The 14,621-nt window shown below is 44.7% G+C and overlaps 1 protein-coding gene across 12 annotated transcripts in view; it reads left to right on the forward strand.

Annotated features, from left to right (window-relative positions):
• zmiz1a (zinc finger, MIZ-type containing 1a) overlaps positions 1-13,689 on the forward strand; it is a 334,001-nt gene extending 320,312 nt beyond the window's left edge. For 11 of the 12 annotated variants that reach the window (XM_078428560.1, XM_078428561.1, XM_078428562.1 and 8 more), the window contains 2 exons: positions 3,764-3,927; positions 9,979-13,689. In XM_078428560.1, the coding sequence (XP_078284686.1) occupies positions 3,764-3,927; positions 9,979-10,086 (272 nt within the window). In that variant the 3' untranslated portion in view covers positions 10,087-13,689. The remainder of the gene's footprint in view (positions 1-3,763; positions 3,928-9,978) is intronic. The other variant, XM_078428564.1, reaches the window with a different exon arrangement.
• The last annotated feature ends 932 nt before the right edge of the window (positions 13,690-14,621 follow it).

Consider the following 14,621-nt stretch of genomic DNA (forward strand, 5'->3'; position numbering starts at 1 on the left):
CACCGTGCCGAGATACAGTATGGACACAGGCCCTTTGGTCCTCCGAGCCCACGCTGGCCATCGATCACCCACTCACACTAGTTCAATGTTGTCCCACTTTCGCCATCACCTCCTGACACACTGGGGAGAATATAGAATTTATAGAAGGCAATTAACCTACAAACCTGTACATCTTTGGGATGTGGGAGGAAACCGGAGCACCTGGAGAAATGGTCACGGTCATACGGAGAACGTACAAACTCCACACAGACAGCACCCGTGGTCAGGATGGAAGCCGGGTCTCTGGCGCCGTGAGGCAGCAGCTCTACCAGCTGCACCACTGTGCCGCCTCGAAGTTTTACAATAACTTTAAACTGTCCTCTGCATCCATACATATCATCAGCATTGCATTTAACCAGCTTGCTGGGGTATTGGGAAAAACTGTTGTGAAGAGATCTTTTTATTTTACGTTCTTTTTAGCCTTGGAATTTGTGCAATGTTTTTATTTTTCATTCTGCCGGTTAATATGTGTCTTTTGTACGTGTCAAAGCATTAGCATGAGTGTATTTTGATTGTTGACATCTTACATCCACGCACAAAATGTATCAGATGCAGAACTCAACATTAGAGACCAGCCCCTTGAAATCCTGGCTGAGATTCTAGGTTAATAATCTCCCTTTGACAGCCAAAAGATCAACAATGGGTGCTACATGTATAGAAACAGCAATGCTGAGTAACTCAGCGGGTCAAACAGCACCTCTGGAGAAAAGGAATAGGTGACGTTTCGGGTCGGGACCCTTCTTCAGACTTCAGACTCGAAACGTCACCCATCAAAATAAAAAAAATTTAAAAAATAAAATTAAAAAATAAATAAAATAAAAAATAAATATATTATTATTATTATTATTCCTTCTCTCCAGAGATGCAGATCTGACCTGCTGAGTTATTCCAGTTTTTTGTTTCTATCTTCAGTTTAAACCAGCATTTGCAGTTCCTTCCTACACAGATTCTGTACACCGCACCTTCAGGGTGATTGCAAGCCACTACAAAAGGCAACATAGATTTGCAAAATCATTGGAAAGAGTATCCACACTCTGGTGTGTAGATCAGAGGCCTCTGGCGATGGGCACGGAATTTAATTCCAAGAAAAAAACGGAGTTTCCTTTGAGTAAAGAGAGTGGGATAAGTACTGGAACTGGTGTTTGTACAAATCGATTTATTCACAAAATGCTGGAGTAACTCAGCAGGTCAGGTAGCACCTCGGGAGAGAAGGAATGGGTGACGTTTCGGGTCGAGACCCTTCTTCAGACTGATGTCAGGGGGGCGGGACAAAGGAAGGATATAGGTGGAGACAGGAAGATAGAGGGAGATCTGGGAAGGGGGAGGGGAAGGGAGGGACAGAGGGACTATCAAAAACTTGGTGTGCTTCCTTTTTCATGCCTGGTGTTTTTTCAGTAAGAATCATGCAAGGATTTGTGAAGCCATGATGATCTAGTTGGGTGGGATCTCCCTCAGAAGGACTTGGACAGTACATGAAGTAACTTTGATGGGACCATTGGGCTTTTTATCTTATGGTGCCTGATGTCCTCACGGATATCGTGACAAGCATTGCGGCAGACTTTACAAAAAGGATTAGCAAGACCTCGCTCAGGCCAGTCCTCATTGACCTTCAGTGGCCTGTGGCCAATGACTGGTGGGAGCCCTGGCTGTTCAACAGCTTGATGCCTCTGAGAACTTGCTTGTGCTCAATTAACATGAGATGGGAAATAGAAACTAGCACCTACTCATCTGCACTAGATCTTTGCCTCAATGCACCAAGGCAAGGACAAGCCAAGAATAGATTCTGACTTCCTTAATTGCCGAGGGAAGGATGGTTAGTTAAACTTTCACCAACACACATGTTTGGGGGGAAAGATGCAAAGGCCACAGAGAAGAAACAGACATGTTCCACTGTCAGGAAAAGATAACCACATTTCCTTGAGCAGACAGGAATAGATACAGGGCTTAGTTTAGAGATACAGTGTGGAAACAGGCCCTTCGGCCCACCGAGTCCACGCCGACCAGGGATCCCCGCACACTAACACTATCCCACACACACTAGGGATAATTTTTACATTTACCCAGCCAATTAACCTACAAACCTGTACGTCTTTGGAGTGTGGGAGGAAACCGAAGATCTCGGAGAAAACCCACGCAGGTCACGAGGAGAATGTACAAACTCCATACAGACAGCTCCCGTAGTCGGGATTGAACCAGGGCCTCTGGCGTTGCAAGCACTGTAAGGCAGCAACTCTACCGCTGCGCCACCGGGCCGCCAAAGGGTGACAACTAGGGTGGTTTCACTAAGGTTTCACTCGGGTGAAAGAGAAAGTACTGGAGGAACTCAGCCGTTGTGGCAGCATCTGTGGAGGGATAGACTGACAACGATTCGTGTCGGGATCCTTCTTCACCTCCCGATGTTTGCCCCGGTCGCCGAGTTCCCCCAGCACTATGTTTTTTGCTCAAGATTCCAGCATCTACATTTATCGCTGTAGCCCTAGGAAAGACTGGAGCGACTAGGCTTGTATACACTGGAATTTAGAAGTGTATAAGAAACGTATAAGATTATTAAGGGGTTGGACACGTTAGAGGCAGGAAACATGTTCCCAATGTTGGGGGAGTCCAGAACCAGGGGCCACAGTTTAAGAATAAGGGGTAGGCCATTTAGAACTGAGATGAGGAAAAACTTTTTCAGTCAGAGAGTTGTGAATCTGTGGAATTCTCTGCCTCAGAAGGCAGTGGAGGCCAATTCTCTGAATGCATTCAAGAGAGAGCTGGATAGAGCTCTTAAGGATAGCGGAGTCAGGGGGTATGGGGAGAAGGCAGGGACGGGGTACTGATTGAGAATGATCAGCCATGATCACATTGAATGGTGGTGCTGGCTCGAAGGGCCAAATGGCCTCCTCCTGCACCTATTTTCTATTGTCTAATAGATGTAAATGAGCTTAATGCAAAGTTTCCAGCAGGTTACAGAGCAAAAGGAAAACAAATTCTTCTATCACACACCAAACACACCTCAGGGGATGGTTTTGAAAGGATTTTTTTTTAATAGCCTGTCTGAATCCTGCAAACTGCAGATGCTGGGCATCTAATATAACACCACAACGCCGGAAATACTCAGCAGGTCTGACAACAGCTGAGGAGCACAAGAGATACATATTGTGTAGGCAGGAATTGCAGATGCTGGTTTAAACCAAAGATAGGCACAAAAAGCTGGAGTAACTCAGTGGGTCAGACAGTAACAGCGGGTCAGGCAGCATCTCTGGAGAGAAGGAATGGGTGACGTTTCGGGTCGAGACCCTTCTTCAGAAGACCTTCTTCGAAACTGGTATCCACCCGAAACGTCGTCACCAATCTCTCCAGAGATGCTGCCTGTCCCGCTGAGTTACTCCAGCATTTTGTGTCCCTCTTCAATGTAAACCAGCACCTGCAGTTCCTTGCTAAACAAGAGAGAGAGACAGAGACACTTGACATTTCAGGGTAGTGGACGTTTAAGCATTTTCAAGGTAACTGTGAATTGAATGATGTGACATGAACCCATTGAATTTCGTCGCCCCCCTTAACTAGTTCACAATGATACGGAGTTACAGAGGGGAGAAAGGGGCGTGTGGTTCTCCCATGTTGTTGGGGGGGGACTTGCTGTGTGGGACGCGCCCTGTGCACTGAGCCTCCCTCAGTGCTGACAGGGTGCAGATTGTTTGAGAAGCCGGACTTGCTAATAACACTGTCGTAATCCTCTCAAAAGGTAACACTTACCCCAGCCACGGGAACTTTGATTTCCCGCACGGCAACCCAGCTGGTGCTTCTATGAATGACTTCATGCATGGGCCTCAGTTATCACACCCACCAGACATGTCCAACAGCCTCATGACTCCCGAGAAGCCGCTCAGTCACTCCATGCCCGACCAGGTAAGTGGTGCCATTTGTGTGCGTCTTTCCCTGTGTTGCATACAGCCACCTTCGCATGTGCACTAGCGATACGTTCAGCCTGAGAGGGGACCAGGGAGGGTGGGGGTGGGGGGGGGGGGGTATGGGGGGAGTGGGTGGGCCTGCATATCTTTTTACAACTGTTCCAGTGCTATCAATACCAACGCATGACAGGATAGAGAGAGCAGATAACAACTGCATAACCAGGACAGTGTGAGGCACAGCTAAAATCCGGTCTCACACAAACAGTGACAGAGAGAGTGACTTAGTGAATCTGCCACCCAGCCACCTTCCAAACGAATTCCCTGCAGATATTCCTGTCTTATTGAGTCATAGAGTGATACAGTGTGGAAACAGGCCCTTCGGCTCAACTCACCCACACCGGCCAACAATGTCCCAGCTACACTTGGTCCATATTCCTCCAAACCTGTCCTATCCATGTACCTGTCTGTTTGTGTTTCTCAGTGTCCAGTGTGGCTTGGAATGTTTCTATGCAGCACTGACATGTTTCATCTGCCTTATTTTGATTCCTCTCTCCACACAAATCTGGTCCGCTTTTGTATGTGCTTATTTCACTGTAACTTCACCGCACTAACGTGGAATACGAGGGCAATGAGCACTTTACGTTGCCAGACGGTGCAAGCACCCCATTGCTTTGTCACTCTTGGGAGACACCAAGGCACGTCCGCAAATCAGTTTAGACACAAAATGCTGGAGTAACTCAGCGGGTCAGGCAGCATCTCGGGGAAAGAAGGAATGGGTGACGTTTCGGGTCGAGACCCTTCTTCACAACACAAATCAGTGTGGTGGAGAAACTTCTTGCATAAATCAGCTTAGTTTATCGTCACGTGTACCGAGGTACAATGAAAAGCTTTTTGTTGCGTGCTAACCAGTCAGCAGAAAGACAATACATGATGACACTCAATCCATTTACAGTGTAAGAAGATGATAGTTAAAGTAGGAAATGGTGCTGTAGCGAGACAGATTTAAGAGTGTGGAGTGAATGTAATGTGAGTTTGTCCATCTGCTTCTGTGGCTAACATGCCAATACTTGCCTGAGTTGGGTGCCATCTTGGAAGCAAGTTGAGATGGTTGAGAGGAAAAGCCTCCCTAACTTTTTAAAAGCCCCCAGAACCTTTTACACCTGTACTAGTCAAGAATATATGTCAACCAGTTTAAACGATGTGGGAGCACAGTTTCTCTTCCTAGTGCTATGCTGCAGACTAGGGACAATTTACAATTTTTACCAAAGCCAGATTGACCGACAATTTGGCACATCTTTGGAGTGCGTGAGGAACCAGGGGCACCCGGAGAAAACCCACGCAGATCACGGGGACAACGTACAGACTCTGTACAGACAGCACCCGTAGTCAGGATCGAACCAGGGTCCCTGGCGCTGTGAGGCAGCAACTCTACCGCTGCGCCACCGTGCTGTCCCAGTTTTGTTTCAAAATAAATTAATAAGGCTGGCGAGTGTATGCGGCTCTCACAAGTTGATAAGTGATAGGAGCAGGATTAGGCCATTCGCCCCATCGAGTCTACTCTGATTCAATCATGGCTGATCTACCTTTCCCTCAATCCCATTCTCCTGCCTTCTCCCCATAACCTTCTACACCTGTACTAATCAAAAATCTGTTAATCTCCACTTTAACAATACCCAATGACTTAGTCTCCACCGCCGTTTGCATCTCTCCAATGTTTCGGGGGTAAGTGGCAGTGGTATAATTTGTGAGGAGGTAACATAGAAACATAGAAAATAGGTGCAGGAGTAGGCCATTCGGTCCTTGGAGCCTGCACCGCCATTCAATATGATCATGGCTGATCATCCAACTTAATATCCCGTACCTGCCTTCTCTCCATACCCCCTGATCCCTTTAGCCACAAGGGCCACATCTAACTCCCTCTTAAATATAGCCAATGAACTGGCCTCAACTACCCTCTGTGGCAGAGAATTCCACAGATTCACCACTCTCTGTGTGAAAAAAACCTTTCTCATCTCGGTCCTAAAAGACTTCCCCCTTATCCTTAAACTGTGACCCCTTGTTCTGGACTTCCCCAACATCGGGAACAATCTTCCTGCATCTAGCCTGTCCAACCCCTTAAGAATTTTGTAAGTTTCTATAAGATCCCCCCTCAATCTTCTAAATTCCAGTGAGTACAAGCCGAGTCTATCCAGTCTTTCTTCATATGAAAGTCCTGCCATCCCAGGAATCAATCTGGTGAACCTTCTCTGTACTCCCTCTATGGCAAGAATGTCTTTCCTCAGATTAGGAACCAAAAGTGCCCCACTAGATCAAAATCTTTCACCTCCTCATTACCCAGTGTAATGTTGTAAAAATAAGTCCAAATGGTTTCTAAACCGATCACATTACCAAAAATGTTGTGGCGCAGTCAGCGTCTTTCAGTTTGACACCTCCCCTCCTTCGTAGTGTATTTGATAATATTAAAGAGCTGCTAAATTCCCCACAAATACATTAGGGCAAGATCTCAACTTTGGGGAGGCAAACACCAACGTTTCACCGCCGTTTGAGTCAAGAAATTTCTCCTCACGTCTCTTAAATAATCTGTTCCTTATTTTGAGGTCTAAGCCGTTAATGCAATGGTTAATTTTCACATCCCCTATTGAACACTCCATTTACGGGCACCAGTTTTACGTTGGGAAGCGAGCTTCAAATGTACTCCACAAATCTTCTCTACTCCATTGAATTTGCGGGTGCAGAAGGAAGACTAGCTCCAAGCACACTGCCATGGGGTAGATGGCATACCCCATCTACCATGTTCCCCCCCCATTCCCCTCGCTTGTCCATTTCTCCTTCAAGCCCCATCACGCTCTCCTCTGCACTCACAATCCCATCTACTTTAGTATCGTCAGCAAACTTGGAAGAACATTATTCAGCAATCCCGATGGTGTTCCTTCATCATCTACAAACAACCTGAGAAGGATTTGGTGACACCCATTCTCTTTGCTTTCTGCCATTGACCATTTCCCACTACATTTGGTCATAGAATCTTACAGCACGGAAACAGGCCCATTGGCCCAACTTGCCCATACCAACCAACATGACCCATCTACACTATTCCCATCTGCTTGCATTTGGCCCATATCCCCATAAACCCGTCCTATCTATGTACTTGTCTAAATGTTTCTTCAACTAAATAGACCTTACACCTCAATACATCACTTCTATCCCATGTAGTCTAACCTTGTTAACCAACCTCCTCTGTGGGATTTTATCAAATGCCTTCTACAAATCCAACTACATTACATCTACTGGTTCCCTCTCATCTATTATAATAGCCACATCCTTATGGAACTGCAGCAGACCAGTCACACATGCTTTTCCTTTAATCAGCCTTTGTAGCCTCTGCTCAATCAATAACCAATAGACAATAGGTGCAGGAGGAGGCCATTCGGCCCTTCGAGCCAGCACCGCCATTCAATGTTATCATGGCTGATCATTCTCAATCAGTACCCCATTCCTGCCTTCTCCCCATACCCCCTGACTCCGCTATCCTTAAGAGCTCTATCCAGCTCTCTCTTGAATGCATTCAGAGAATTGGCCTCCACTGCCTTCTGAGGCACAGAATTCCACAGATTCACAACTCTCTGACTGAAAAAGTTTTTCCTCATCTCAGTTCTAAATGGCCTACCCCTTATTCTTAATCCTAATAGTCATTTCCAGTTGTTCTGCGGTGTCATTCTTCACTACAGATCACAGAACGTTCTCTACCACTGACATTAAATTTTCCATCTCTATTCATTTCTTAAAAGATGGGGGGGTCACATTTATTACTCTCCAATCTACAGAAACTATTCCAGAATCTGTATAATTTTGCAAGTGTTGGAGGAGCTTGGTGGATCGGGCAGCATCTGCAGAGAGAATGGACAAATGCTGTTTTGGCTTGGGGACCTTCTTCAGACTTCAGTGTCTGAGGAGGGGTCCCGACTCGAAACGTCGCCTGTTCATTCCCTCCACAGTTGCTTCCTGACCTATTGAGTTCCTCCATCACTTTGTACTTTGATCATGATTCCAGCTTCAGCAGTCTCTTGAGTCTCGATCTTAATCTTGGAAGATGTTAACGAGAGAATCCACCATCTCCAATGTTCACTGTTGCAAAACACTGGGATGTAGGTCAAATTCGTGCTCATCGATTTCTTTAGCACCATTTTCTGACTGATACTGAGTTCCTAAAGATCCTCATTCAAGCCAGATCCTTGATTCTCGAAAATTTCTTTCATCATAAGAAATACTTTATGATTATAGATTACAGAATAAAGTTCAAAGCAAAGATTATCCCCCCTGCTAACTTCTCTATTCCCAAATCGAAACGGCCTTTCATTTTTTAATATCCATCATTTGCCAATCTTTAACTGAATAGCAGGAGGCATATAATTCATTGCAAATATTGGCTTCACACAAAAATAGGGGCGTGTAATCTCTCAGCCCCTCAGGCCTGTCCTTCCATTCAATCTGAACATCACTGCTCTCTGCGGGTTTCAGATTCTCTGCCTGTCACCCATTGCCCTCAATCTTTCAGAAAAATGCAGAGTCATTGAGTCATACAGGCCCTTCGGCCCAACTTGCCCACGCCAACCAACATGCCCCATCAGTCTGAAGAAGGGTCTCGACCTGAAACGTCACCCATTCCTTCTCTCCCGCTGAGTTACTCCAGCATTTTGTGTCTATCTTCGGTGCCCCAACTACACTAGTCCCACCTGCCTGCATTTGGCCCATGTCCTTCTAAACCTATCAAATCGATGTACCTGTCCAAATGTCTTTTAAACGTTGTGATAGTACCTCCTCTGGCAGTTCGTTCCATACACCCACCACCCTTTGTATGGAAAACGTTACACCTCGGTTTCCTATTAAATCTTTCCCCCCTCACCTTAAACCTACTTCCTCTAGTTCTTGATTGCCCTGCTCTGAGTGAAAGACCTTCACAGCTCTCTGGCTCAGGGAATTCAAAAGATTCACCCCTTTCTGTTTGAACCAATTTCTCTTTTTCCATTTAAAATGGCCTGCCTTTATTTTGGAACATAAAGAAAGGTTATAAACGCAATATTGAACTAGGGACTTTTAGATCTTCTCCCTAGTGCCCTCCTGGATATTTTGTCCCTCCAGATATTTATACCCATATCTCCACAGTAGGATTAGCAGGAACAGCCTTCCTGCCCAGAGACAAGTGATCCACGTTTGATAAGCTCATCGTCGGTAGCAGTGGTCCAGTGATCAGGCTGCCCGCCCAGTGATTGCCCGGCCACCTTCCAACCTGCTGAATTAGCCTTGTCGTTGCACTTGGTTTACCAGACACCGACCGGTTGTCAGTCCTGCCAGACAATTCTTGTGCAGCGAAGCAACTCAGGATAAACACAATAAGCTGACAAGCTGTAACTTACTCCAGAAAGAATATCACACTCACTTGCCCTTTGCTGGAGTCTGGTGGGAAGAAATTGTTGATTTATTTTTATGACTCGGTAAAATGTACTGTTTAATGAATTAATTCATTCATTCATTCATTAATTGATGCTTTGTGACAAGCCACAGTGAAATTCTTTGCTTGCGTACGCAAGGTATGCAAAGAGTCGCCACTTAAAGGGCGCGACAAAATTACAAAGTATCCCACTCCAGGTCCCCCTTCGTTCTCTCCCCCCACTCCCTCCCACTTTATGGTGGTCCTCATAACTTTGGTAATTTAGGTAACTTAGGCTCCTTTAGAAATGTAATTGTATGCCACAATCTATCGATTCTGGACACTCTTGTTTGATTGTTACTGTTGCATTGTGGAGTTTCTATAATGCCTTTTCTACTCTATTAAGTACTGGGGTGTTGGTTTATGATTGTACGAGTTATTGCATATTTTTATTGCTTATTTTTATTGGTCTTATTGTTGAACTGCGGGTAATTTTTCATTTCACTGCACATTTATGTGGATGTGACAAATAAATTGACTATTGATAAGGAAGTGTTGTACCAAACGTTGCACTTGATTTCATTGAATGTTTTTGTGTTTTTGTTTTGTTTTTTTCCGCAGCTTATTCCAGAATTCACAAATCCAGATGAGCTCCTGTCCTACCTTGGCCCTCCCGACTTACCCAGCAATAGCAACGATGACCTTCTCTCTCTCTTCGAAACCAACTGAGAGCCCTTCGTTCCTTCGTCCGTTCTTGCCACACTGGGCACTCGAGAAGTCAGACACCCTTTCCTGCAAGAGTCCATACACTAGATGAAATGGTGCACTCCCGACTTCTGTTCCTCGCGGAATGATCTTCACACACACTTCCAAAGATTGCGAGCAGTGTGGGCAGAGGGGGCAGGGAAGGAAACTTCTTGGACTTGCAGCAGGGTCACGGGGTCATCATCATTTTTTTTAAAACCTCGTATCAAAACCAGTCTTGAGAGCAAATAGGAAGAATTCCCAGAGCCCGGTCGGTGCTAAATTTGAGAAAACACCAATGAAGAAGAAGAAGAATTCACCTTGTAGGCCAGTCCCCATTATGTTCTCCACCTCTACCACCCAACCCTTATCTCCTCATCCCATCTCCCACTGAGCTAACAGAAGCAGAACTCTTCCCGTGAGAGGAGCAGATGAACTAAGGAGTAACAGGCATCAAGTATTCAGGTCAGAATGCAACTCGAAAGCACAATACCACTGACCTGGATATCAAATTGGGAAAATGTGTGTAAAAACAGTCGTGATTTCCTCAGCCGACAAGTCTTCTGATTTTACGTGTACAGAGATTTTTTTTTCCACTTTCGTTTCTTTTTCCTTGTTCGGCAATGTAAGGGACCACAGACAGCCTGCAAGTTGAATGGAAACGTGGCCGTTCCTTGCGGTGTTGCATTGATGTCCTGAGGTGTTTCGCTGACACATTCTGCCAAACCAGCATTCTGTCCTTCCCTGAGGATGGAGGGCAGATCTCGCTCAGTCTTCTACAGACAGCCTACAGCAGCAACAGCCAAGCCCCTGGACAAACCCTAGTGAGGAACAAGCTGGTGAACCAGACCAGACCCATTGGCAGACTGTTGGGGGCCCGAACAGTCCATGGCTGAAGTCATTGGCAGCATTTTCCTGGTTTGTGCTTTCCCTTAAAACCTGACACACAAGGACCTCTTCTTGCCAGTCGGGGATTTGAACCCAGATTGAAATCCTGTCGTCACGAGGAATCACCAGGCTGGTGCCTGCGCCTTGCATCATTGAACCTTGCCCACGTTTGCCATTGCAAGCCACCACTTTATTTGCATGAACCCACCTCCGCTCCCCGGTCCTCATTTCGGCCCGACGTATCTTTCTCAACGCAGTGTTGCACAGTAATTGTCTGACGAGAAGGGGAAAAAAGATCTGCATGTGTGCGCGACGACATGCTTGCATGCATGCAGTCCATACGCAGTCTGACCCTTTGTTACGCCCACCAATGCAGCCGCGCTCCCACAAACCACATGCATTTAGAACCTGCGACACTAACTGCTGCAATATTGCCAGTGTCAGGGGGATTTGTTGCATTTCCAGATAGTTGTTATGTTTTTTAAAATTCATTTTTATTCTTATTGAGCTGATCTGTTTTGTTTCCAACGTCAAGTTCGCTGCCGGAAGCTTGGACTTTCATCACCAAAGTCACATTTTGTTTTCTTTTTTTTTAAACTTTCCACACGTTTTGCTCCTCCTCCTCCTCGAAGAAGAAGAAGAAGAAGAAGAGGCTTCCGGATCCATTACCTGCTGTATGTGCATAGTAATGTGTGCTCGTTACTAGTACTCACCTGTAGATATGAAAGTGAATGACTTATTTGCCTTTGCTCATTGCAGTATCAAATCTGTAATCGTCACGTAGAGAGTTTCCAAGTAAATAAACACATCTGAGGATTTTCCCCCTTCTCATGCAAAAGACAATGTTCAATGTTTTAAACTGGTTACTTTAAAACGCGATTATAAATACCTTTGTGAATATTTTAGAATCGTCTTTGATAATATTCAACATTTTCTGTGACCAGGAATAGTTGTCTTTCCCTGTGCTTTTTAAATTGTGGTCCTGTTTTCAAAGAGCATTCTTCCACAGAGGAATGAAACATTACCCTGCGCTGCCCTAAAACATACAAGAAAAATTTGCGGCCCTTTTGTGCCCTGTTACTTATTAAGCCCGTTCAATGTAAGTGGAGGAAAGAAAACTTCACTCATGCAATCTAGCTGGTTTCTGTTAAATGAGTGAAATGTTTCACTCGCTGGGATTATTATCTTTTGTTACTCAGTTTCCTTTTTGCGTTTCTTTTTAACTGGAAGAATGATTGCTAAATGTAATCTCTCACCTTGGCCTACTTATTAAACGTCGAAAATGTGTGACAGATGACAGACTGTATAATTTAAAGGTACTTTGCAGGAATTTATACTGTTAAACGTGTCGATGGGCAAGGTGTACAGACAGGGGGAAGGAAGAGAACATGATTTTAAACATATGACGGTCATGTAAATGGGTTTTGAACCGGGCATGAATGTTGGAAGGTTCTAGGCATATCGGATTAGAATTGTTGATAAACATCCCATCTTTATACTTTGAGACTTCAATGTGACTGCCTAAATTATAAATCTACATCGGCCGAGAAGGTTACACGCATTACTGTATCAACATCTAGCTCGAAGTGTAAACTGATACTCTTGAGATGCCTCTTGGTGGGGTTGAAGTAACCATTCCCTGATCCTTTATTCTTGTGCTTGCCTCTCTGTCAGTGTGGACATGATGCAACTACTTTCTGCATTTCCCAGTTCCATTCCCCCCCCCCCCCCACCCCCATTTTAAGAGCAGCCAGTCTCTCGGTCTGTCACGGTACTGGTTCCAAAGTAGGAACCTGGTTATTTGAAACAGCTTCAACAAAACACCTAGGATGAGTGAAAGAGTTTCCAGTGACAGGCAATGAATGCACTGCCAATAATTTTTTTTTCCCCTTTTTGAAAAAAAAATTCTAACATGCTGTAATGTTATTTTAAAACAAAAGGAAATGGCTGGCAGTTGAGCACAGGCATGTTTGGCGTTGATTATTTTTATTAAAAGCTGATCCACGTGTGTAGTCACCATGGTTTTACAACTCTCACTGTGGAACCTGGGTGATCTTTGAGTCCCTGCTTGGACTTCTGTAAGGACAAAGCAGACAGACATACAGAGACGGATAGCAGGGTCTGAGGGAACATGTGTACATATGTAAATGATAAAGGGAAACATGTTCAATGTAAAGAGAAGTACATTCGTTTTCCTGAAATGTGCATTGTCGCAACCAGCTTGCAATCCATCAGAAGTGAATGTGTGGGATAAGAATACTGTTTGTTATCTTACGTGAAGTCTTTGGATTCATTCAGCTCTGTAACATACTCCGATCCTTCAGATGAAACCTTTGTTTTACCTACGTGTAATATTTAGCTTCAGTGTATTATCTAGTAGATCACCTGCATATTTTTAAGGTGCTACAAAATGAATGAAGAAAAAATGAGGGGGGTTAAAAAAAAAAACCCCGATTGTAACCAGATTCATAGTTCGTACAATTTTTGATATCGTGATCATTCAACAGTTCAAAAAGGGTACAATCTCCTGTGTCACTTGCAAAAATGGCCATTTTTTTCCCTGTTTGTACATTGTATGTACAATCCAATCATTTCATATTCAAACCTGGTCAGAAAACTAATTGTGATTTTTAGTCTTGCAAACTGTATGTATGTAGTTAGATGATGTGACAACCTAATATTTATCTAATAAATATGTATTCAGATGAAACTGTGTACAACTGTTTTAATTTTCATAACCCAACAGGACTTTGCGATGGGTTTTGTTTAGTTCAGCTTATTGTCACGTGTACCGAGGTACAGTGAAAAGATTTTGTTGCGTGCTAACCAGTCAGCAGAAAGACAACACATGATTTCAATCGAGCCATCAACAGTGTTTAGGAGAAAAAAACCTGCAGATGCTGGTTTAAACCAGTGTAGTGGGTCTGGACGCGACAGGAATTAGGCCAGATGCCAGGTAAGAAGTAACAATAACTTTAATAAAGTATCTGAACATTCACTCACTCAGTCACTCGCATGAGTCAAAACAATAACTCCTTCCAGCAAACCCCGTAGCCCCAGACCAGTCTGTCCCCAGGGGAATGACCCAGGGAGTGGCCTAATCCCCCCCCCTGTCCACTCAGTGCCGAGGGGAATGACCAAGGGAGTGGCCTAGACTGACGAAGGGTCTCGACCCGAAATGTCACCCATTCCTTCTCTCCAGAGATGCTGCCTGACCCGCTGTGTTACTCCAGCATTTTGTGTCTTCCTTCCATTTACAGGGTTTAGTATTTTAGTTTGGAGTACAGCATGGAAATGAACCCTTTGTCCCTCCAAGTCCATGCCGACTATTCACACTAGTGTATGATCTGTTCATGCTAGCTCCCCATTATCCGACGTTCGCATCCCCTCCCTGCACACTAGGGGAGATTTTACAGAGATCAGTTAGCCTACAAACCCACACATCTTTGGGATAATTGGGTGAGATATTGTCAAAAGGTGTACAGACGTGTACAATCTTCCAGGTGAAAATGAGAAAGAGGAAAGGAAAACACAAAGAACTGCAGATGCTAGAATCTTGAGCAAAACACAAAGTGCTGGAGTAATTCTGTGCAGGAATGGACAGGTGACATTTCGTGTTGAAACCCTTCTTC

This window comes from Rhinoraja longicauda, chromosome 35, assembly GCF_053455715.1.
Source record: "Rhinoraja longicauda isolate Sanriku21f chromosome 35, sRhiLon1.1, whole genome shotgun sequence".
NCBI lineage: Eukaryota > Metazoa > Chordata > Chondrichthyes > Rajiformes > Arhynchobatidae > Rhinoraja > Rhinoraja longicauda.